At 53.0% G+C, this 22,614-nt stretch overlaps 1 protein-coding gene across 2 annotated transcripts in view; it reads right to left on the reverse strand.

The window, feature by feature from the left end:
- Nucleotides 1–5,584: 5,584 nt before the first annotated feature.
- Nucleotides 5,585–22,614, reverse strand: part of VAPB (VAMP associated protein B and C) — a 28,741-nt gene continuing 11,711 nt past the window's right edge. Inside the window, exons 2-6 of one of the 2 annotated variants that reach the window (XM_049776366.1) lie at nucleotides 19,895–20,047; nucleotides 12,983–13,086; nucleotides 10,217–10,297; nucleotides 8,638–8,814; nucleotides 5,585–6,825 (exon numbers count right to left, since the gene is read on the reverse strand). In XM_049776366.1, the coding sequence (XP_049632323.1) occupies nucleotides 6,661–6,825; nucleotides 8,638–8,814; nucleotides 10,217–10,297; nucleotides 12,983–13,086; nucleotides 19,895–20,047 (680 nt within the window). In that variant the 3' untranslated portion in view covers nucleotides 5,585–6,660. Of the gene's footprint in view, nucleotides 6,829–8,637; nucleotides 8,815–10,216; nucleotides 10,298–12,982; nucleotides 13,087–19,894; nucleotides 20,048–22,614 lie in introns of both variants that reach the window. The other variant, XM_049776365.1, reaches the window with a different exon arrangement.

Below are 22,614 nucleotides of genomic sequence, written 5' to 3' on the forward strand. Positions count from 1 at the left end.
AATGCCCTGCCTGGTGGCACTCAGGAGCTGTGCCTATCCTCCAGTGTCTGCATGTCAGGAGGTCTACGTGGGAGCCAGAGTCACTAAGAGGTCCCTGCCTGCCCAGCACATGCACTGACACTCACAGCAGGCCCTGCACCAAGGGGTCTGATGGGAGCCTTTGGGGGTCATAGCTGTGGGCTTGGGCAGTGGTTCATGCCACCCCTTGGCTGCTTGCTGTCTTTCATGAAGGTGCTATGTCTGCAAGAAAAGTGCAAACATTTGCCTTCAGGAGCCTATTATGGCCTGGGGAAGAGACCCCACAGCAGGATTTGGGGGAACAGGGAGCAACCTAGCTCGCCCAAGAGGAGCTGGACCCTTGATCTACTTTCTGACACAGGACACCCACACCCAAATCTGTGCCAGATTTCTCATTTGTGCCAGTTTCAGGGTCCACAGAAACAGGTTGGGGGCAGTCTGGCCTAGCTCTTCTCGGATACACCTATCAATGGGTTCTGCATTGACCTACGTGCTGTGTTCCCTGAAACTCTGAAATTGCTCCCTGGGGAGGGTGGTCTGGGGGCGCCACAGATGGGTCAGAAACGTCAAATCAGTCATCAAGGGCGGCTTCACCTCAACACACACACAATAACCCACAAGACAATGGCAACTTCATTCACAAATTCCATGTCCCAACAGGAAACACAACTCCAAAAACATAAATGCTGAGAAAACAAAAGGAACTCCCGGGCGCCTCTTAAAATGCCCAGTTCTCAAAAAACAACACACAAAAAGACCTCACCAAGAATCTTCACTGAGGTCAGAGCCAGAGTGGCTCCAAGCCTGACAACTTTTCCCCGGATGGGGAGAGGTCAGGGGTCGCTGGGCCTGTGGTCCACTCATCACCGAGGACAGGAGACACTTCAAGAAAGGGCCTGGATTTCTCTTTAGGATGCGCCTGACGGCAGCAGCTTCTAGATTGTCTTGGCAAAGGAAACTGCGAACAACAGGAACAAGAAACTCACGTTGTCTGTGCGTCTACGGATGCTTTTGACTGAGGATTGGAGCCAAACAAGCACATTCCCGGAGTTAGCTATTTCTAGGCCCCTCGAGCAGGAGGCCACCTGGTGAATGCTTGGTATCCGCCTTGGGAACAATCTCAGGGCCACAAATCAATGGGGGACAGTTTCCTTCTCTGTGAGTTCTGTGCCAAGAGGCAAAGGCCAAAGGTGGCAGCTGCTTCTAAAAATCCACAGCAAAGAAACAGGAGGTGGGAGCCATCTCCCCCCAGGTTCCCAGCCTTTCTGCATTGCAGGCAAAGTTGACGCCCAGGCTAAGAACCATCTATCACCCGGAGACAGGCCTTAGCAGGAGGCCTCAGTGAAGCTGCTGAGATCTCAGATTTGTGGGTGCTAGCAGAGAAAAATCCAAGTCAGAGACTCGTTTCAGCAGACGGCTCTCGGGGATTTGGGGGGCTCCTTAGGACAGTGACTCCCGTGGCCTGTGCATCTCAGACTAGCTTGCTGGCCTGAAGCATTATGTCCTGCACCCACCCCCATTAGCCAACAGACCTAAATGAAATCATTGTGATTGGCATTGCCGCATCCTGGTTTGGAAATAAACGTTAGCATTTGTCTGGCAGCCGCCAGCCATGACCCCAGGCTTGTTTTATTCAACTGACATTTTTTTAATCAAAGTAATCCATATCATGGCTGCGATCCAAAGCATCATCACTGCAAATATATATATATATATATATATATATATATATATATATATATATATATATATATATATATATATATATATATATAGCAGCAGAGTAGATAGCGATATTTTTTTCCCAGCAAGCTTTTCCTTTCTTTACTACACATTTCACGAAGACGTTGTCTAATGAATTCATTCCATTAAGGGAGAAAAAAGGAGGTAATTACTATGGGCCCGCCTCCACGGGCCAGCGTCCCTGAAAACTCGCATCACAATTGCTTCTATGTTTTCTGACTCAAACATTTTTCAAAACACCTCTATAAGGAAAACCAAAAGGAACCCCATTTCTATCTGAGCCATGATTGAAGCTAACAATAGTCTATGGGGAGAGAGAGACTGGGGTTCCTGGGTAGCTGGCGGGGTAGAGAGGGTTCAAAGCAAGGTAGAGGAGAGTGAGCCTGACCAGGCAGGGGATGTGGGATGGAGAGGGGATCCTGCTACAAAATCCTTTCCAGTCTCTCTAGCCTACCCCTGACCTACCCCTGTGTCTTGTTGCTGCCTTGGGTGATTTTGGGGAAATGCGCCCTGCTCACTGGGGGAGGGGGTTGTCCTAAGACAGCAGCTCAGCTGATCCTCAATCTCCTCCATCCTCTCTGACCAGGTCCAGGGGCTGCCCCAGGTCCTATCTTCTAGAATGTGCTGGAATGTTCTAAGACTCAGACCTAAGGCAGAAAGCACAATGGCACATGGGAAAGTTCAGGGTCCTGCATCTAAGTCCCGATGCCCAAGATGGTCCATCCTTACATGAAGTGCTGGGGCCCCCCCAGCAAATACAAGAGGACAAGGGTCTGCATAGCTGAACCGGGCAGTGACCCCTTTGCATACTACCTACATGGTTCTCTATAACTCAATACTGCCCAAACCTTGGGCCCCTTCTGTTTCCTCGGCATCAACAGCCTTGGGCTCACAGCCGGTGTCGTGGGGAGGGTGATGTCCAGAGGAATGTGCTGGAAATGCACTTCCCTGTCCCAGTCAACAGCTGGACAGTCAGAGCAGCTGTCTTGGCAAGGTTTAGTTAAAAAAAAAAAAAGTACAGCTTCAACTAAACCCCATCAACTCACTCCAGGAGCTCACTGACCCCTCTGTGGGCTGGCCCGGTCACCTGTGTCCTCGTACACTCTATTGACCTAAGCTACAGTTAGCTTAGTGGTCAGACCTCAGGAGACATGCCTGGGGCAGATTAGAAGGTACAAGAAAGCCAGTGAAGGTATCCCAGGGATTCTAGAACGTTCTAAACTCCCCTTCCCCTCAACCAGTGTTTTCCAAAGTAAGGGGGTGATACTATACCTATGACTCAGGGGACACTGGAAAGATGGGGGCTAGGGGTTCATGGAGGACTGCTTTCTGCTTGCTCAGGCACAGGTATGTGAGGGAGGTTCTTGCTGAGAGGGAACCATGAGTCAGATGGTTTGGGGGTACTCTAGAGTCCTTAAGAAGAGACAGATCAGTCTCTATGTGGGACCCCGGACATGCCACTGGGAGTAGTGCCACAGCCGGCACGAATGGGGCACAGGACCTCCATCTTGGTTTGAAGGCCTGGGAGGCAAAATCATGGTTCTGGGGTCCCATAGGGCTCCATGCATGAACCCGATATCTCTGACTCCCTCCCTTTTCATCAAGGATCTCAAACAAATGAGAACCATGAAAACAAGTCTGTTCTTGAGAAGGAACGAAATGACAAATGGCCTTAGGCTTAGGCACAGATTCTGTAGTTGCGACTCTAAAGGTTGGCGTGTGCAAAAAATAGAGGTCTCGTTTGAAAACGTTAAGCCCCTGATGTATGGCACATAGGCGGCTCCTACTCGTACACACACGTACTTGTTTTCCAATTAATTTGAGAGGCTCTTTAGCTCTAAGCTATCGCCACCTTCACTTCTATCTGACTCGACTCAGCCTGCAAGTCCAGCCCTGATACTTTGTGATAGCAATTCCGGGGCTGGGATTTGTACGAAAGTGCTTAGGTTTGCACGGTTCGCTGGAGGCTCTTCATTCCCCACCCTGTGTTATGTAGGTTTAAGCCGTCTCTCCGGGCATAAACTGTCCACTGGTAAAAATCAATTTTGATTTTATCAGGATTTATTACCGCTAGTGCCGGTGGTTCAGAAGACCAGAGAGAAAACATGCAAACGAGGAAGAGGGGTAAAAAAAATTAAATAAATAAAAACTGGCTTCTCACGCCTCCCAATGATACGACCTCTGTCTTTCTTTCGGAGGCCAAGAGGCATTTTGCATCATGCATGAGCTTAAATGATCAGATGAAAATTTTGATCAATGAAGGTTGGGGGGAAGGTTGTTATTGCTCCTATGTTCCAGTGAGAGCCGTGAGGAGGGGGGGGCATTGCTACAAGTAGGTCCCAAGGCTGGGTCCCTTCTGCTGCGAACCTAGCTGCACTGGCATGGTCCCCCTGGCCAGGTTCCTCCATGCATCTGCTCTTTTTCCTGCCCAGACAGAAGTGACTTCACAAGAGGGGTGCAGTGCCTCCCCCTCCACACACAAACTCACACAGAGACAACAGGATGAGGCTTCCGGGAATGGTTTCGAGTTTCACGCACATTCTTTGCTCTTCTCGACATCACAACCCAGGTGACCTCTGGCAATGCATCCTCTCACTTGTGTTTTATTCCCAGGCATTTTCTTGCAATGGGATGGCTTCATTTGGCCTTATATGCCACTGAGCCTGGTTTAATCTTCAGCATAAGGTCCCCCCAAACCCACCAGGAGTGATCCCTGAGTGCAGAGCCACGAGTGAGCCCTGCACACTGCTGGGCGTGCTCCTATCCTCCTCCCTAAATACCCCCAAGCAGCAGGGTCCAGAGGGCTAGTACAAGATGCAGCCAGACCTATGTTTGACCTTTGGCACACCAGATGCCTCTTCCCCAGAACTGCTGGGGTGATCCTTGAGCACAGAGCGAGGAGTGAGCCCTGAGCACTGCCAGGTATGGCCCAACACCTCCCATTCCCCCAAAATAAAATTCATCAGGAGTTGGAGAGCTCCAAGGACCAGAGCTCAGGATCGGCAGCAGGGAACAAGGACCTAATTTCCACGCGGCACCATGGGACCCAAGCCAGGCCCCGAATTTCCAGCAGCTGCATTCTTGTACTTCCTGAAGCCGATGTGCATGCAAATGTGTAAGTTGTGCCCATGACATGCATTCTTGTCCTACATAACTGTATTACTCCTGTCATACCAGCCATAAAAGGGGTTGCCCCTCTAGGAAAGATCTTAGTCAACTGTCATTGATGGCAGTTTGATGGGAGCAAGAATAAAACCATCCACTGTAAGTGAAGCTTGAGGCGGGAGTTGAAAGTGGCAGTTGAGTGGCAACTGTGGACTAGCAAATAGTTTCTACTCATGGCTGTGGCTTGCTCTGATTTCTACTGGACTCAGCTCTGTTTTCCTGGACAGTTGATCCTTTTACCTTGTATACCTGTTCCTTGCAGTTGGCCCTTAATCTGACCTTAACCTGGTCCCAAACCCAGCTCTATCTCCCCCTTTCTCCCTCTCCTGGCCCAAGGGTTTGTCATAAGGCCCCTGGCCTTTCTATCCTCCCTGTTTATTAAATTAGGCTTAAAGAAAAGCATCTTGTCAGAGTCTTGCTTGCTTGGCCTCCAGCAGGTTAAGGGCCCTGCAGACTCTGGCAATGAACCATATGTGTATGTATGTATGTATGTATGTATGTATGTATGTATGTATGTATGTATGTATGTAGTTGAGTCAGAACTGCATGCAATTGTCACTGATAAAAACCTTTAATCACCCTTCCGGTGACACTGGAGCTGCTGCTAAAATAGCCCTCATGCCCGCCCTACAGTAACTGGAACAGGAGACAATGGAAGAACTTTTAATTTGGGGCTTTATTTTCATTTCTTTTAAAGATGCTACATAGTCAAACGGAATTGGATTGGTCTTTCACGGCATAAATTCGATTCACAGTCAAACTCTCAATCACCATTCGATGGACGATGACCCAGGAGCCCGTAACCCCCACTGGCCAGCACCCAGCCGGAGCCCCAGACTCCGGGGCATTGTGTGTGCTGGGAACAGGAGTGCAAGCGAGGGAACCAGATGGGGGGCCGCTCCTGGCTTCCTGGGGAAGGGGTAAGGCAGACAGACCGTCACCTGAAGACTGTCCTCCACACTGGCCACTTCGTTCCAAAGAAGCCCATCCTGGCGGGTACCCCCTGGCCCCCAGACAGCTGCCCCCTTCCCAGAGCTGAATGTGCAGCAGACAAGAGGCCTGCTCTGCCCCTGGCCCCGCGAAATGAGCTCCATTCAATAAGTTAGGTGCGTGGTCGCCACCTTGGGACCCTCCCAGCTGCCTTTGCTGTGTGAACCCAGCGAGGGAGCCTGGTCGCTTGAAGGAAACGAAGCATCAACTCTCAGTTCCAGGAGGCCAGGCAGCTCCGGGGGGAACACAGCACCCCCCGCCCCCTACGTGCACAGGGGTGCCAGGCCCTTCTCTCCGGCTGGGGGAGCTGACAGCATGGGCGGGAGGAGCAAGAGGGGCAGCAGGGGGTGGGGAGCAGCGTGCGGGGGTGGGGGTGTCTCCTTGCATTGCGCTGGGCCCTGGCTCCCCGAGGGGCCAGACCGAGTGTCCTATCCTGAGAGCGGAGGCCCAGCGGGCATGTCCCCGGCTCTGGATGCCACTGACATTCTGCCACGGCCACGACCTGCGGCCTGCGGCTTCAGGGTTCGTGGCCTCCACCGAGCTCTTCCTGCTCTGGGGAGACGGCCGGGCCCGACTTCCTACAAGGTTGGTTGTTGGTAGCTATATGGTTGCGCGTGCGCGGACGCACCAGCAGGGAGAGGGGGGACTGAAAGGCAAGACCTGTGAGATGTCGTCAGATACTGGTTTCTTTATACACATGGTGATGGGGAACGCGCCGCCCGCCGGCCAATCCGCATGCTGCTTCTACAAGGCGATCTTGCCGATGATGACGCCCACGATGAAGAACAGCACCACCAGTGCCAGCAGCCGGGCGCTCAGGCCCTCCTCCTTGCCTGTGGCCGCCGAGGCCAGGGCGGGCGTGGGGCTGCTGCTCCGCACGGCCTTCCGCATCCGCAGTCCATCTTCTTCCTGCTGGAGTGGACGAGAGGGTCACAGCTGGGACAAGAGCAGGGCGGAAGCCAACTATGCTCAGCCCAGCGTTCTGGCAAGGCCTCGTTGGGCAGGCGGAGACAAGGAAGCCCCCGGCCGACCGAAGAACGAGGCAGAGGGCCCTGAGGAAGGTTCGCCAGCTCATCCCTCGTCAGATGACCAAGGGAAGGCAGGCCACTGACTTCAAGGTCTTCAGAGCCTGCCTGTCGCCCCTTAATCTCAGGACCCACCCACCCCCTGCCCTTCTGCTATCAGGCACCCTGAACCAACTCCTCCATCGGGGTCTGGGTTTTGTTTTGCAGGGGGCAACAAGGGGTATTTGAGGGCCAAACTGCAGTGCTCAGGGCTGACTCCTGGCTCTGAGCTATGGGACCACCCTCGGTTGTCCATGGGAGGACCAGAGACAGTGCCGGGATCAAACCAGGGTAGGCTTCATGCAAGGCAAACACCTTCCCTTCTGTGCCATTGCTCCAGCCCTGAGCTATGTGTACAGAAATGACAACAGGGAAAAAAAAAAAAAAACACAGTGAAAGGGGGTGGCCCTGGAAACGAAGTAAATGATGCTCCAAATGAAACAATTTCCTCCATCCTCTTAATTTGGCCATGTCTACCAAGGGCCAGTGTTCAGCTGGACATGGGTGTATTGCTGTTGCCCATGGAAGGACCCACTTCAGCCAGTCTCCCTGAGAGAGCGGGTACAGGGGAGCCCCTAAGGAAACTCACTATTCGAAGGAGAAAGAATAAAAGAACATGAAACCCGCCATCGGCATCTGGCAGGAAAAAGAATCTTCTGATGTCAAGACTGGTCTGATAATATTTTAAAGATATTCTGCTCGTGGGGCCCGGCCAATATCCAGGCCCAGCTGATAAATGACTGGCGTTATTAGATTAACTTCAAGAAGGGGGAAAAAAATCGAGCACAGCAAAATACACATTTATTTGACTGGGTTTCTACAGAAAGCCCTTTCCCCAGATTCATCATTTTAAGCGCCACAGAACCCTATTTTAGAAGAGAAATACACTCAAGACAAAGCTTTAGGCAGATCTGAGATTCCCGGGCAAAAAGGGAAGAGTCAGGATCCGTAATTTACCTCTCCCCGAGAGAGGTGACAGAAAAGGAGATGGAGGGAGATTTCTGCCAAGAGGCGGAGCGGCCCCAGCAGAAGGGGCGAGGGGAGAAGTCGGCTGGAATGAACTGATCCTGTTTATTTTGTGTACCTGGTGTCGCGGGAGCTCAGGAGCGAAACCTATTACACGCTTGGAGGCATGATCAAGAGGAAGAGACCAGAGCAGGCTTACCAAAAAAAAAAATATACCGGTATATATATATTGAAGCCACTACCCGAGTTCCTCAGATCAGATGTTTGGAACATTGCTCCTGACAAGCTTTTCCAGCTGCAAGGAGCCCAGTGAAGGAGTCTGGGAGGCGCAGAGGTACCCCATGGCCACGCTTGGGGAGGGGCCCTGCACTGCTCCCCATCCAGAGCCCGCTGTGGTTGAACTATCTAAGTAGACACCTTTATCCATGACCTCGCAACAGCTCCTGTGGGTCCCAGAGCCCTGTGACAGCTGCAATCTGTGCTGGGGACGGTCGCCCTTGTGCACCAGGGGGTGGAGGGAAGGTTTGTTCGTCAACGGGTGTGGAGGAAGAGTCTGAATCATTCAAACTCTTTTTGAGGGGCCCAGCGTAAACGGCAATGGAACCCTGGAAGAAGGCACAGTGTGGAGGGGACAGGAAGTGAATGAGACTTGACAGACGTCGGGCCCAGTGGGAAGGAGCCTCCTCCTTACCTTGAAGTGTCGGTTCTCGTCCCGCAGCCGCTGGACCTCGGCCTGCAGCCGCCTACACTCCTCCATCACTTTCTTCACCTCTGCATCCTCCAGTGCTGGGCTCAGGGACTTGGCCAGTGTGGGGACCTCGGTCTTGGAAGCCGCGGTGGAGACGAGTTTATTGATCTCTATGTCATGCTGATCGAGGAGAAAAGAGCCAGAGCGTCACCGCCTCTGGAATCCAGGATTTTTGTTTCGCTTATGAGAAGTCTAGTCGTTCTCGGGGCCACATTTCAGCCCACTGGTTTCGAGACTGGATCACTTGATCCAGCCTCTGTCATCTCCAGCAACTGGAAATGATGAGTAAAGGGCAGAGCAGAAAGCGAGGCTGAGACTGAGACGAAACTGAGGCTTCAGAGCCAGGCCTTCCGCACCCCCAGATTCAGGCTGAGTCAGGGCCCCTCAGCCATGAGCCACAAAGCGGAGAATGGGTGCGGTAGGCATATGTACGTGGGACGTCCAGGCCAAGACCAAAGGGAAAAGCTCTGTAGCCCCCCACGACATCCCCGGGGGCCAAAACTGCCAGGATACCCACTCCCAATGAGATGAACTGTGACTGCAGCTATGAATGCGATAGAGCCAAAGGAACTGGGGCACACAGACCCGGTGAATAAGCCCCGCCGCCTGCAGGTTCTGCTCCCCTACCATGGGCATGGGAACCCCACTGCAGGACACAGGCTCGCCACAGGTAGCTGCCACCTTCCCGAACACACAGGGCAAATGCTGCTCTCTACTCTGGAGCAGAGCTGACACAGGCCCCCAAAGACTATGGCAGAATGTGGCAACACATGGCCAAGTCCCAAGTGCCACAGCAGCTGGGGCCAGAGCCACAGAACGGCGGTAGGGCATTTGCCTTGCACACCGTTGATTCAGGATGGACCCAGGTTCGATCCCTGGCATCCCATAGGGTCCCATGAACCTGATAGGAGTAACCCCTGAGCGCAGAGCCAGGAGTAACCCCTGAGTGCCCTGAGTGTGGCCCAAAACAAAAAACAAAGAAACAGAAACCAAACAAAACCAAGTGCCACAGCAGGGTTCGCAGTGCTCTGCTGAACACAGGAGCAGCCTGGACCGCCCTTCCCAGGTTCCGGGCTATCGTCAGCACCCATCTACTCCTGTCCAGCTGCAGAAGGGGTACTAGGGCCCTTGGGGAAGCAGCAAGAAGACCCAGTGCATTGGGGGAAAGGCATGTACTGGACATGCAACAGGCATAGGACAGGCTCCTAGCCTCCTGGAATCAAGGACTGAGCACAGGAAGGCAGCGATACAAGACTCCCCAGACAGCGCTCTATGCCATGGTCTTCTGGTTCTAACTGATCACTCGTCACAGCAACCTGGCCTGTTGACATTTCTTCAGTGCCCGAGCCCCGAAAGCTGCTGCTGGCTGGGTTGGCTGCGGATTCTTTTTATTTTTAAGATTCATCAAAAAGGGGAAGATAATTTGCCAGCTCCAATCTCGGTCGTGCAGGACATGGGATGCCAATAAGTGTCAAGCGGCAACATTCAACCGCAGTGGGACCCGGAACATGAACATACTTACGGGTTTATCATTTTCCGCTGGCAATTCAAACACACATCGAAGTTTCGAATCCATGAGGTCTTCCGGTTTTGCTTCCTTCCACTAAAACAATTTAAATTTAATAATGAGGATATTGTAAAGCCGTGAGAAGAATAATTTCCTTCTTACAACTGACAATTGCAGGGGGAAAAAATAGCCTTAATGAGAAAGCCTTGATGTATATCAAATAAAGAACTTAAAAGTCTGGGGCTGGGCGGTGGCGCTAAAGGTAAGGTGCCTGCCTTGCCTGCGCTAACCTTGGACGGACCGCGGTTCGATCCCCCGGTGTCCCATATGGTCCCCCAAGCCAGGAGCAACTTCTGAGCACATAGCCAGGAGTAACCCCTGAGCGTTACTGGGTGTGGCCCAAAAACCAAAAAAAAAAAAAAAAAAAAAAAAAAAAAAGTCTGCGGAGATTTCAATATTTTGAACATGACAAGATGGGGGGAAAAAAAAATCACAAGAGCTCCGGAATATTTATCACACATGGCACAAAACCTGGCTCACAACGCTCACATCTCAAGTTAGCCCCGTCTGCTCCGGCCAGTCTCTGTGAAGGTTTTGGAAAGGGGGTCTCCGAAGAGTGACCCTGGCTCGGGAGGGCACAGTCTGATATGGGGGTGGCTGTGGGCCCCACACCCATGCAGGAAGCCCTTATCGCTTGGAAGGGTGCAATACCTCCGGGGAGAGCAACAGATAATAAGGAGGGAGGAGGTCACCCCAGCGTCATCTGGTAGTCTGACCTAACAGACTGAGGCACACAGGGGTGGGGCAGCTGGCTCTGGACAGGGAAGCCATGGGGCATCACCACAAACACCCTTAGTGGCAGAAAATCATCCCACCAGGCTTGGGATATAGGTGCCAGGATGTGGCAATCAGGTAAGACAGTTCGGGGCCCTGGGTTTCTCCCTCGGATCAGATGGAAACACTGGGTAAGGCGGGGAGTGAAGCTGGCAAGGAGACGCCTGCCTGGTCTCAGTCACAGCGGAACAAAGGAGACACCAGAAAGGGACAGACGAAGTGAGGAGTCCCGGCTGAGTGGTCAGTGCACTAGTGTGTGACGATCTGAGTGTCAGACAAAAGACTGGGGGGCTGAGTCAGAGCAATAGGACAGGCGACCAACCCCAGTTCACTACAAAGGTTCCCCCTGAGGTCAACAAGGGGCAGCTGAGCAGTCACAAAATCCCAGCATCACCAGGTGTGACCCCAAACCCGAAATGACTGAACAGAAAAGCAAGAGCTGGGGGGGTTGTAAGGTGGCACCTGGCAATTAATCCAAAACAAAGGCATTCCCCCCTTTTCCCCGCCCCCACCAAGCTTTTCCTTTGAAATGTAAAAGCCCACCCATATCTTACTCCACCCTGCCCACCTGGTTATATTTTGAACTGAATAAAGAGCAATTCTGGCATTGGGCGCAGAGAGATCATGAAAAGCTACAGGCTCTGTGATTCTTTCCTGACTGGCTTGGCTTATTAATTCTTTGTCGCTAACCTGCTTCTTCAGTGGAAGTGCAGCACAAACCATGGGGATATAGTTTACTGGGGATGGTGAGGCCCAGTGGGGCAAATTAATCAGTCTCCCCCACACCCCGCCCCACGCCTTTCATCTTTTTGTCCCCTCTCTCTGGCCGCTGGCCCTTCAAATAAAAGTGGGGCTCCCCTTTGCAGACCTGTACCTGGCCCTGGAATAGGTCCCCCACCAAGGTGACAAGCATCCTCAGTCCAGCTCTTTGGGTCCAGCCCTCAGAGCTCTTACCAAGGTCCTAGAGCTAGTCTGCCATATAGACACGGCTACATGCCCCAAACCCTGAATCCGAGCTTGTAACTCCCAAGCTCAAGGCACTTGGGTCTGCTGCACCCGGGTGTGGGTGTGCGAACACAGGCCAATAGGCCCCAGCCCAGGCCCCAGGAAAACCCCTAAAACATTGGGGAGGGGGGAAAGATAGCTGGTCACCAGCACCTGGTTCACCTTCTGGTCCTGCCACCCAAGTCTGACAGCCATGAAGATGCTCCTCAAGGCTTTCCCCAACTGGTGAGGCCCTAGGACACGAACCCCACTAAATTCTAACACTCCGGGCAGTCCCTGCAGCTGGGCTGGCAAGCTGGGAAGTGATGAAAAAATCGAGGGTTCCCCAGTAGGGCTGAAACAGCCACCCCAGGGGCTAGGGTGGGAGCCGAGCTGTCACACCAGGACCACTGCTCCCTCACTCAGAGATGTGCGCACGATGGTGTTTCCCCAGGGGAATTGGTAATGGAATTGGTAATATAAACATCTTATGTTTGATGAAAATGAAGTCAGCTTCAATTACTGAAATCAGACATGGATATGGGGGTGGGGGGAGAGGAGGAATCTAAAGGGAAAAGCAAAAGCAATAACTCGTGCGCCCCAAACCCCGCAAAGAGACAGCCTGGCAGATAGGAGGGTGTTCAGAAGCCCACTGCTCCCCCATCACTAGAGTGGGGGCTCGGAGAAGGGCAGACGGCACACCCACAGACACACATGCCCTTTCCTGTGGCAGGAAGAACAGGGAAACTGGAGAAACTCCCCCAAACCATCCAAGGCGCAAAAATCCTTCACAGCAAGGGGCAGCTGCAGGAAAGTAAGAGAAAAGTCCAGGGTTGTGGGGGGGAATAATGCTCGGGAACGTTCCATGAAAGGAGGCAAAAAGAGCCAGAAATGGATCTGCAGGACTGTGCCCGGCTACCCCCCAGAACCGTCCAACACCCCAAGAAACAGCTCGGTACTTACTACAGCCTCCATGTCCGAGGTGTCGGCCGGAGCGAAGAGAGACTGAACCATGAACTTGTGTTTGCTCTTCTCATTGGGATCATAATCAAAAGGCTGCAACATCACTGGGGAAGAAAACAGTTCCTCAGGCGGGTGGGACTGGCTCAGTGGCCACTACCTAACAAGGGAGGAGTCCCCGCCCCAGGGCCAGGTGAGGTCACGTCTGCACACCCGGAGAACTGCTCAAGGTTGGATTCTGCTTCTTCCCCTCGTCTCCCACAGAGCTGGTCTTGGCCACACGTGGCTTTGACTCAACAACAGAACCCCAAGCTCCTTCCATGCTCCTCTGAGCCTGGAGGACAAGACCCTGCAGACTCATGAGGGCCTGGACCCGGGCTCTGCTCGCATTCACCGACCCCAGGATCCTGGACACTCACCGATCTCAGAGTCCAGCAGGGCCCTGGGCTGTCTCCAGGAGGGAGACCAGGGCACAGATGCCTCCACTGCGGGTGGATATGGGGACGGGGTGTCCTGGCCCTGTGGGGTGGCTCAGCTGGTTCTGATGACGCCCCACCTATCTGCTGGCCCTGAGTGCCTCTGAGCCTCGCTCAAATGTTCCTAAGAGGCTGAGGAGCCACCACACCCCACTTTACAAATGGGAATACCATTTTTTATCCCGTCCATCCATCAAGGATCCCATCCATCCACTGGAGATCCAACTGTCCACTGAGGATCCCATATGTCCACTGAGGAGCCATCCAACAACTGAGGATCCCATATGTCCACTGGGTCATATGAAGATGCAAACCCTGGGGAGCCCCCCATATGGCCAAGGACACCCACTGGGCAGCAGCAGGGTGCTTGCTTGGGAAGAAAAACCCAGATCCCCAAGGCCCAGAAATGGCTGGTGAGTGGATCAGCCAAGAGCTCAGGGTGCCAGGGACCCTGACCTACCCACTGCAGCCGACTGAGGGGACCGGCCACCTCCCAGCTCATCTGTGGCGACCCACATCCCACAGAAAGGAGGTGCCCCACCCCGTGTCTTTGGGAGTTTCTTTCCCAGCCACTTCTGGCCCGTGCCCAGGTCACCGACTGGACCCTCTAAGTGGTCACTTAGTGAGAACGTGACAGAACCAGGGCGGCCCAGTGTCTGCTGGTCAGGTCTCACCTGCCTACAAGCACACTAGGTCCTCCCTTCCCGTGGCAGACTGAGGAGGAGCTGAGCTCCCAAGGAACTGAATTTATCTCACTTGCATGCCAGCAACACTGATGATGAAGCTCTCATATGTGAACCATCTATCCTGCTTCTGGAGCAGGACAGAAGGAGGCTCTGCTAATACTTTATTGAAGAGAAGCCTGGTCCCAGAGGACGGGTAGCCCCCTACCCCTGTTCACACCGGGGGTCCGACCCCACCTCATCCCAGAGCACACAAGGCAGGGCCTTGAAGACCGGGCTTCAGTGGGCACTGGCCACGACTACGTCAGTGAAGTCCAACTCTCTGGGGCTGGAGAGCTAGCACAGCAGTAGGATAGTGCATTTGCCTTGTGTGCTGCTGACCTGGGAGAGACCCGGTTCAGTTCCCTGCATCCCGTGTGGGGTGATTTCTGAGTGCAGAGCCGAGCCAGGGGTGACCCCTTAGTGCTGCTGGGTGTGGCCCAGAAACTAATCAATCAATCAATCAATCAATAATACAGTTAAAGAAAAAAAGAAGGGCCCGGAGAGATAGCACAGCAGCGTTTGCCTTGCAAGAAGCCGATCCAGGACCAAAGGTGGTTGGTTCGAATCCCGGTATCCCATATGGTCCCCTGTGCCTGCCAGGAGTTATTTCTGAGCAGACAGCCAGGAGTAACCCCTGAGCATCGCCGGTGTGACCCAAAAAAACAAAAAAACAAAAAAAAAAGAAAGAAAAAAAGAAGTCCATCTGTCCTCCAGAGACATGCAGAAGGCATGCTGACACAGGCACTCACGCAGTCATATACACTCACGCACACACCACCCATACCCAGTACCACACATGGCTGCAACTCAATTCTCATAAACTACAGGCATGCATACCGACTTACGCACCCCACACTCACACGTAAACCCATTCACACGCACAGACCCACACACCCCACACTTGGACTCTCACAGTCGCACACGCACACACATACACACGAAAAATGGCTGCTTCAGTGGAGAGTAAGTTTCCTGAGGAGCTGGGGAGTCCCAGAAGGCCCCAGAGCCTACAGAGTGAAGAGTGAGGGGCCCAGCATCTCCCTCCCAGGGCCTTCCCCTCCCTTTCCACCATCTCTCACTCAAGCCCAGGCCCCAGACACCCCTGAGCCCTAGAATGTCACCTCCCAGGGCCTTCCCCTCCCCGTGTCCCCAAAGCACTCACTCCCACAGAAATGCCCTTTCCAAGAGGCAGCTCAGCCCTGCCAGGACACTCCTGGTGATAGTGGCAGTGGCCCCGCTGTACCCACTACATCCCCGGGGCTAGCCCTGATGCTCACTCATCTCTTGCACCACTATACTGTGCTCTGCAGAGGGGCTGGCATTTGAGAGACCCATGCCCCGATCAGAGTGGCAAATGGGACGGCGACAGGACTGGACCTGCCAGGACTCCTTCCCAAGGGGACCACACATGGCGTGGTGCTCAAGGACATTAGGTTACACCTTATTTTATCCCAAAAAAGACCATTCCTGGTTTCTTCGTATCTGTTTGTTTACTCTTGGTTTCGCCCAAACCACAGACTCTCGTGTATGTAAACCTGGGCAGGATAGGCTCAAGATAGCCTGAGCTATCTGCCCTTACTATGTCCTTACTGCCCCACCCAGGAGTGGTCTCTGGATTGAATAAAAATGACAGTTCTGGCAGGCAGCTAGGTGGAGATACGAGGTAGAAGACTGCCAGACTACACATGTTTCACCCTGGGCCTGGTTTGGATTATTATTTTATGATTCAGACTCGTTCACCTAAGCTTGAAGATATGGCGCATGGGGTGATTTTACACAAGGGTCGCACCTGCCTCCACACTCAGGCTCAGGAGCCCAGAGGCGATGCCAGGGATGGAACCCAGGCTGGATGTGTGCCAGGCCGCCGCTCTCCTTGCTGCACCATCCCTAAGGCCCCTGTGTATGAGTTTTATAAGAACATCTCATGGGGTAGAAAGAAAACAACAACTAAAGCCCTTGCTTAAGCGAGTCTGCAAGTTGTTCTTCTCAAAGTCTGATAAACGTGGCCTGCAGAAACCAGTTACGAAAAGAGTTGGCTCGTCAGGGGCTTCTGAAGCCAAAGATCAAAGCAAGGATGCGAGCTCCACCACCCCACCCCAAATCCAGCTCCCACTCCGCCCTTTGGCAGATGGATGGCCGGTTCCCTTCTCCAGGGCCAAGCACTTAACTTCGGATCCAAATCCCCTAAAAGCATGGCCCCATCCTTACCCTCCCCGTAGAGGGGGGCATCCTCGCCAAGTGAGCGAGCGAGCGAGCAGCTCGTTTTGAACCCAGTCAGCAAATCTTCCAAGGATTAATTATCAATGGCGATGCTGCCCGATTCCATTAATTGCCTGATGTTTCCGTCCAAGGAGAGTTGCTGAGATCCGTTCTCTGTGCCCGGGGATTTTATTGGAAGAACTTTATGCTTTAAAGGGTGATGAGAATAAATGCTGAAAGGGGCTATATGTCAGGGCTGAACACTGCTCCTTAATTCTCCGCATTTTAAATTAAAATACAGACTCGGGACGCGAGGAGATTTGTGTTTGTTTGTCTTTAATTCATTTCCAATTCCCGGGACACAATTACTCAAGTCTGTCTGTACCTAAATATCGGTATCTTTAATGACTAATTCCACCACCCCCCCGCCTACCCCCACCGAGATATTTTTGCATTTCTAATTTGCTCCGGTATTTTTGCATTTCTAATTTGCTCCGTGTACGGGCAAAAACCAATGTGCATAATTGAACTGCAAATGGAACTGTTGTTTGCGGCTCCAGTGAAATCAGAAGGCAGCGAAGGGCTATAAAAATATTAGACTTAATATCGTATTACGGGAAGCGTAAGCATGTTTGATGGGCTCATAATCCCACCACTTCACCTGAGTATCCGCTGGCAAACACGGTTTGTAATAGTAGCACAAAACTCCCTCCTTATTAAACTGCGGCATTAGGGGGGGAAAAAAAGGCCCGCGACCGCTCCCGGCTCACCACCAGCATTTTCAGAAAATGATCCCCCTTGAAACTATTTCCCCACCACAGTTCAGAAGACAGATTAATATTGCAGAGAAGGGACAAATGGCGGTGGCCGCATCTCCCCACCCCAACCACACACACGACATCTCACTCTTTGGAAGCTTCACTTTTCCCGTGTTTAATCTCCTTGCTCCCCTCTCCCTGACGTGTGCTGGCTGGCTGGACTTTATTTTGGTTTGGGCTTTTGGGGACCAACCACAACTACCAACGCTCAGGGCTTACTACTGGCTCTGTGCTCGGGGATCACTTCTGGTCAGGCTTGGGAGATCTCGTTCCGGGGTGCGGGGGATGGAACTTGGCTTGAATGCCTGCAAAGCAAATGCCCTTCCAGCTGCTGCAAAGATCACCCTAGCCCGTCGGGCTTATTTTAAAACCAGAAAACAGCTGTTTTGATCTTAGATTTCAAGAACATCGGGCCAGAGAGATAGTACAGGAGTTAGAGGCACTTGTCTTGCGAGTGGCTGACCTAGGTTGGAGTCTCACCTCAGCCTAACCCACAAGGTGTGACATTTGAACACAGTCAGATATGGCCTAAACAATAAATGAGAAAAGCTCCACAGGCCCGGGACATGGCTTAATGGGAAGCAGACGCCAGGCTCTGCATCCAACAGAACTAGGATCAGGGACCGGAGAGATAGCATGGAGGTAAAGCGTTTGCCTTGCGTGCAGAAGGTCAGTGATTCAAATCCCGGCATCCTATGTGGTCCCCTGAGCCTGCCAGGAGTGATTTGTTTTTTTTGGTTTTTTTGGTTTTTTTGGTTTTTGGGCCACACCCGGTAACGCTCAGGGGTTACTCCTGGCTATGCGCTCAGAAGTTGCTCCTGGCTTGGGGGACCATATGGGACACCGGGGGATCGAACCGCGGTCCGTCCAAGGATAGCGCAGGCAAGGCAGGCACCTTACCTTTAGCGCCACCGCCCGGCCCCGAGGAGTGATTTGTGAGCATAGAGCCAGGAGTAACTCCAGGTGTGACCCAAAAACCAAAAAATAAATAAATAAAAAGAACTGGGTTCAGAGTTGGCACACACCCCTCACACATTTGCCCACTTCTGACTCCTCACTCAGAAAACTGAAAACTGGTTGGTTATTTCTTTCTCTCTCTCTCTTTTTTTTTTTTTGGCTTCTGTGCCACACCAGAAGCACTCAGGTTACTCTTGGCTCTGCACTCAGAACTCACACCTGACAGGCTCGGGGGACCCTATGGGATGCTGGGGATCGAACCCAAATTGGCTGCGTGCAGGACAAACTGCTGCTGTGCCCTTACCCTTATCTGGCCTCCACTTCCTATCGTTCTCCACAGTGTCTGAGGAATGGCCAGTACCAGCATCGCCATGCACTCTGTGGTGGGCAGGGGCAGCCCAGGAGCCCTTTGTGGCTTTGGAAGTTTCTCATGATGCAAAATCTGATGGGATATGCAGGCAAGAAGTCCACTATAGGTGAACAGAGAGCCTTAAGGCCCCTGGTCAACCATAAGAGGGCTCCTGCCCCTTTAAAGGTTCAAATGGCAGTTAGGTAGGGCCCCTTGTAATTGCCACTGGAGGACAGTTGGGGGGACATATAAGCCCATCCCTCTGGGCTGAAATGCAAGGGGTGGGAGGGGAGCCCTGCTGGACTGTTGCTGCCTAATTCCTGGAGAAACCATTTGCTAGACTCCCTGCTGCTGCTGCCGTCTTTGGCTGCCTCTCCTCCTCTTTCCCTTTCTCTGGTCCTTTCATCCTTTCCCTGGCTGACTCCTCGCTCTAGTCCCAAACTTGACCCCACCCCCTCACCCTCCCCTTTGGGCCTAGGGAACTGGCTGTAAGGCCCCTGACCTCCCTGCACAGCCTCTTCCTTGATTAAACCCTGTTTCTAACCCCCTTTTATTGGGGTTTTGCCTGGCCCTGATACCCTTCCCATCCAATCCACCCACCCCAATGTGGCCCCCACTGGCATCTCCCGCTGCCTTTCACAGCCTGTCACGTGCGGCCGCCGATCGCTGGAAATGACATGTGCTTCATGTGAGGGATTATTTAGATTAAATAAGAAAATAACTCCCTTTCGCTTTCTCCCACAAAGGAAAATTAAGTTTGTTTAGCGACCTCCGCCAAAATTTGTTGCCAAAAGGCAGATTTAATTTCCAGGGAGTGAAAACCCAACTCACTCAGAAGCCAAGACTGAAGTTATTCTTTTCCTTTTGCTCTGAGGACTGAGGCTTTGCAAAAGCCGAAAACATGGACACCAAAGAGGCAAAGAACGGGAAAACTGTGGGCGAGTGGGGGCCCGGGACGCTCTGAAATCAGGGGGTGCAGGGTGTGGGAGGGTGGAACGATAGCACAGTGGGGCAGCAGGGCACTTGTGTTGCATGCAGCCGTCCCGGGTTCAATCCCCAGCATCCCGAAGGGTCCCTAGAGCATCGCCAGGCATGTCATAAGCCACAGATAAACAAGAAACAAACAAAAAATGAAGTGTGGGGGCCGGAGTGATAGCTCAGCGATAAGGCGTTTGCCTTGCATGTGGTTGACTTGGGACGAATCTGGGTTCGACCTCCAGCATTCCATATACTCCCCTGAGCCTGCCAGGAGCTATTTTTGAGTGTAGACCCAGGCCAGGCGTAACCCTAGTGCCGCCGGGTGTGACCCCAAAACAACAAAACAAAACAAAAAACAGCTGTGCAAGTGAAAGGGAAATCCCACACTGGAGTCAGGGACCCTGGGCACCTACCGGACACGTTGATGGAGGCGCCCGCGTCGATGACCCCGCTGTTGGGTCGCACGCAGTACCTGCGTGGCGCCGTGGTCTTCACCTTGAAGCACACATTCCGTTCCGTGGGGTTCCCCAGCTTCAGGTTGGTGGTGACCACGTCGGTGAAGGGGCCTAGAGCAGGAAGGGGAGACAGAGTGTAAACGGGGGTAGAGGTGTGGAGGGGTTGCTCTTGGGAAAGCCAACTAAGGGCTAGGAACAGGGGAGGATCTGGAACATTGCAGAATCCCAGAGCATCCCAGAATCCCAGTCTCCAAACACTTCCCAAATCCCAGAGCCTCTGGGTGGATGGTGCAGGGGACACCCTACAGTTTTCAGATGCACATCTGGCTGCTATGGAAAACAGGCCGGGACCCTTTGAAGCGGCCATGTGTGCTGAACGGTGAGGCTTGGGCCCCACCCTACAGCCTCTCACACTGACACCCCCAATACCGAACACCCCCAGGGACACCAGCAGCCAGCGGGGTACTCCTGAGGGCCCAAAGCGCCCAGTCTACAAGGAGCTAACCGGCTGCCAGGGAGGCGACAGCCTGGCTCTAGCATGGGCTCGTGGCTCTGAGCCCCACGGGTGTTTTTTATTATTATTTATTCATTTTCGACTTTATTAGATTTTTTAATTAAAAAAAGTAAAACGTGGCTTTTAAAGCAGGCCTGACAATAAAAGATGAATAAAGAGGCAGCTAATGAGCTTTCTCTGTTCCCTGGAGGGAACTGATATTCATACCACGAGCACTCTCCCCACAGCCTCTGTGCTTAGGCACGGACACGCGCACACATACGCATATGCACACACTGCAGAGGGGAATAAACAAAATCCCACCCCTGACCATCTGTTCTCGACTGTGGGCACCCCGATCGTGACATTCCCTCGAGTCAGCTGGGATGGGGTCAGCTCTGAGGACTCCATCCACAGTCTTTTCAAATGGAGACTCTCGCACAGTGGGGAGGCCCTTTGCTTTGTACAGGGCTAAACTGGGTTCGATTCCCAGCATCCCATGATTCCCTGAGCACCATCAAGAGAGATCCCTGAGCACAGAGCCAGAAGTTAGCCCTGAGCACAGCTGGGTGTGGCCCCAACACTGAAGACCAACCAATCCAAACCACATGAGTTCTTGTCACTCAGGAGACCAGACAGACACCTGTGTTTCTCCCCCATTGAGTGTTCCCACCTTTCCATGCCACTGTTTTGGGGGCCACCCCTTGCAGTCGGAGGGCACGCACAATGCAGCCTGATACCCCACCAGCCACATCCTGGGCCGCCCTGTACAAATAAGTAGGGGTGCCCATGAGGATACACCCACCTTCCTCTTGCTCCCCAAGAAAATCCTGCGGTCCCCATATCCCTCCCAGTCTCTCCATGTGCTCCCTGAGGGACAGAACCAATGGGCGGGCCCTGGGCAGATCTAAAGCCAACTCACTCCTCGAGGGGTGTCTGGGGTACAAAGAATCAACTGGGTGTGGATTGAACTGAAGGGCCAAGTAGGGAACGATGACCAGGGCAAAAAGGAAGAAGGGGATGGGGGAACTCTCCCTCCTACAATCCCGTCCACGGAAGCCAGGCAGATTTGGAAAACACAGGAGTTGATTCGAATGTGATCAATGTGCCGATTAGGGGGCAACCCAGGCGTGAAAGGAACGACACATCTACTCCCCCACGATTTGAACGCATCTGGGCACTCCCACACTGGCACCTGGCGAGTTGGTCCCCAGGGAGGGAAAAGAGGGGACAGGGTTCAAGACACACACACACACACACACACACACACACACACACACACACGCATCCTATCTGAACCCGATTCAGCGATCAGCTTTCAGGGGAGATGTGTTCCAGGGGCCTCTGGCTCACGGTCACATATGGATGATTCCAGAACTTGGGTGGCCTTGCACACAGCTGACCCATGTTCAACCCCCAGCATCCCATATGGTACCTGAGCATCGCCAGGAATGATACCTGAGCACAGAAGGAACCAGCCCTGAGCACTGACAGGTAGGAACAGGACCTTGTGTGCCACCCATTACTGTGCCAGAACCTGAGGCTCCAGGCTTTCCTGGTAGACTCCCAGCTCCGCTGCCAAGAGGACAGAAAACATTCACATTCACACTGGAACCCTAGGGTGTGCAGCAGAAGGGGTCCCAGCTAGCACCAAGAGAGATGTCCGTACTACACCCTGGGGAGCTGACAGGATGTGGGTCCCTGCACTCAGGCCTCATCTCTAGCTTCCACTGACCTCCACAAAAATAATCCAGTGTCTGGGGTCAGAGAGAGCACAGTGGTAGGGCTGTTGCCTTGCATGTGGCCAACCCAGGACAGACCCTGATTTGATCCCTGGCATTCCATACAGTCCCCCGAGCCTGCCAGGGGCAATTTCTGAGTGCAGAGCCAGGAGTAACCCCTGAATACCACTGGGTATGACCCAAAAACCAAAAAAAAAAAAAAAAAAAAATCCAGTGTCGGGGCCGGAGAGATAGCATGGAGGCAGGGTGTTTGCCTTGCATGCAAAAGGATGGTGGTTCAAATCCCGGCATCCCATATGGTCCCCTGAACCTGCCAGGAGCAATTTCTGAGTGTAGAGCCAGGAGTAACCCCTGAGTGCTGCCGGGTGTGACCCAAAAAACCAAACCAAAACAAAACAATCCAGTGTCACCCAGAACTTCAAGCTGCCTTTGGAACTCACTGC

The sequence above is a fragment of the Suncus etruscus genome, chromosome 7, assembly GCF_024139225.1.
Source record: "Suncus etruscus isolate mSunEtr1 chromosome 7, mSunEtr1.pri.cur, whole genome shotgun sequence".
Classification (NCBI taxonomy): Eukaryota; Metazoa; Chordata; class Mammalia; order Eulipotyphla; family Soricidae; genus Suncus; species Suncus etruscus.